Here is a 745-nt window from a genome sequence, read left to right on the forward strand (position 1 = left end):
GGCCCTCCCTGCCCAGCCTGCCCCCCTCCATCAAGTTGCAGGTGACCTCTGCGTCCAGGTAAGGCCGAGCCACCCACTCCTGGCACCAAATGCCCTCCGTGGGGTTTTCAGATTCACCTGAAAGCTCTCGTCCTCCCCGCAGAGGGAAGGAGCCACTGGAAGGCCCGGAGCTGAAATTCGTGACGCCGGTGCGGCGCTCACTGCGGGTTGAGCGAGCTGGGAGCCGCTACCCCGAGATGCTGAAGGACCACGACCCCGTGGTGTCATCCCTCAGCGAGATCCTGGATGCTGAGGAGGACACACAGTTCCTCTTCCGGAAAAACGAGGCTTTGCCGGAGGTGGTGGAGCTGGAGGGCGTCAGTCTGTGTCCCCCCGAGCGCTGCTGAGGGGTGCAGGCTGCTCGCCCCCCTGCGCTGCCTCACACTCCACTGACCTCTTGTTGCCTCTCAGATGTAAATATGTAGGGATGGCTTGTAATAAGCCTGTTTCAGCCATGTAAGCAGTATTTTAAATATATAAAACTTGCAGTGTGGCCTAGTGAGCGGTGTGCAAGGTGCAGGGTCCCCTGGGACTGCCCTCGGCTCCTCTGCGCTGACGCACGCCCCAGTTTCCCCGCTGCAGGGCGGTGCCAGTCACGCTCTGCCGTGCTCCAGGCTCTGTGGCCCCAGGGATTTGCCACAGAGCTGCATTTTCCCAACCTGGGCAGCACCTGGCAGGGCCCCCACACGCAGCCCCGTGTCCCCAG

General features: G+C 62.3%; 1 protein-coding gene across 1 annotated transcript in view; it reads left to right on the plus strand.

The window, feature by feature from the left end:
• CKAP2L (cytoskeleton associated protein 2-like) overlaps positions 1-386 on the plus strand; it is a gene marked incomplete at its 5' end in the record, with an annotated part of 5,594 nt that extends 5,208 nt beyond the window's left edge. Inside the window, 2 exons of the mRNA XM_010187476.1 lie at positions 7-58; positions 143-386. Of these exons, the coding sequence (XP_010185778.1) occupies positions 7-58; positions 143-386 (296 nt within the window). The remainder of the gene's footprint in view (positions 1-6; positions 59-142) is intronic.
• Between the last annotated feature and the right edge of the window lie 359 nt (positions 387-745).

Source organism: Mesitornis unicolor, unplaced genomic scaffold, assembly GCF_000695765.1.
Source record: "Mesitornis unicolor isolate BGI_N332 unplaced genomic scaffold, ASM69576v1 scaffold31966, whole genome shotgun sequence".
Classification (NCBI taxonomy): domain Eukaryota; kingdom Metazoa; phylum Chordata; class Aves; order Mesitornithiformes; family Mesitornithidae; genus Mesitornis; species Mesitornis unicolor.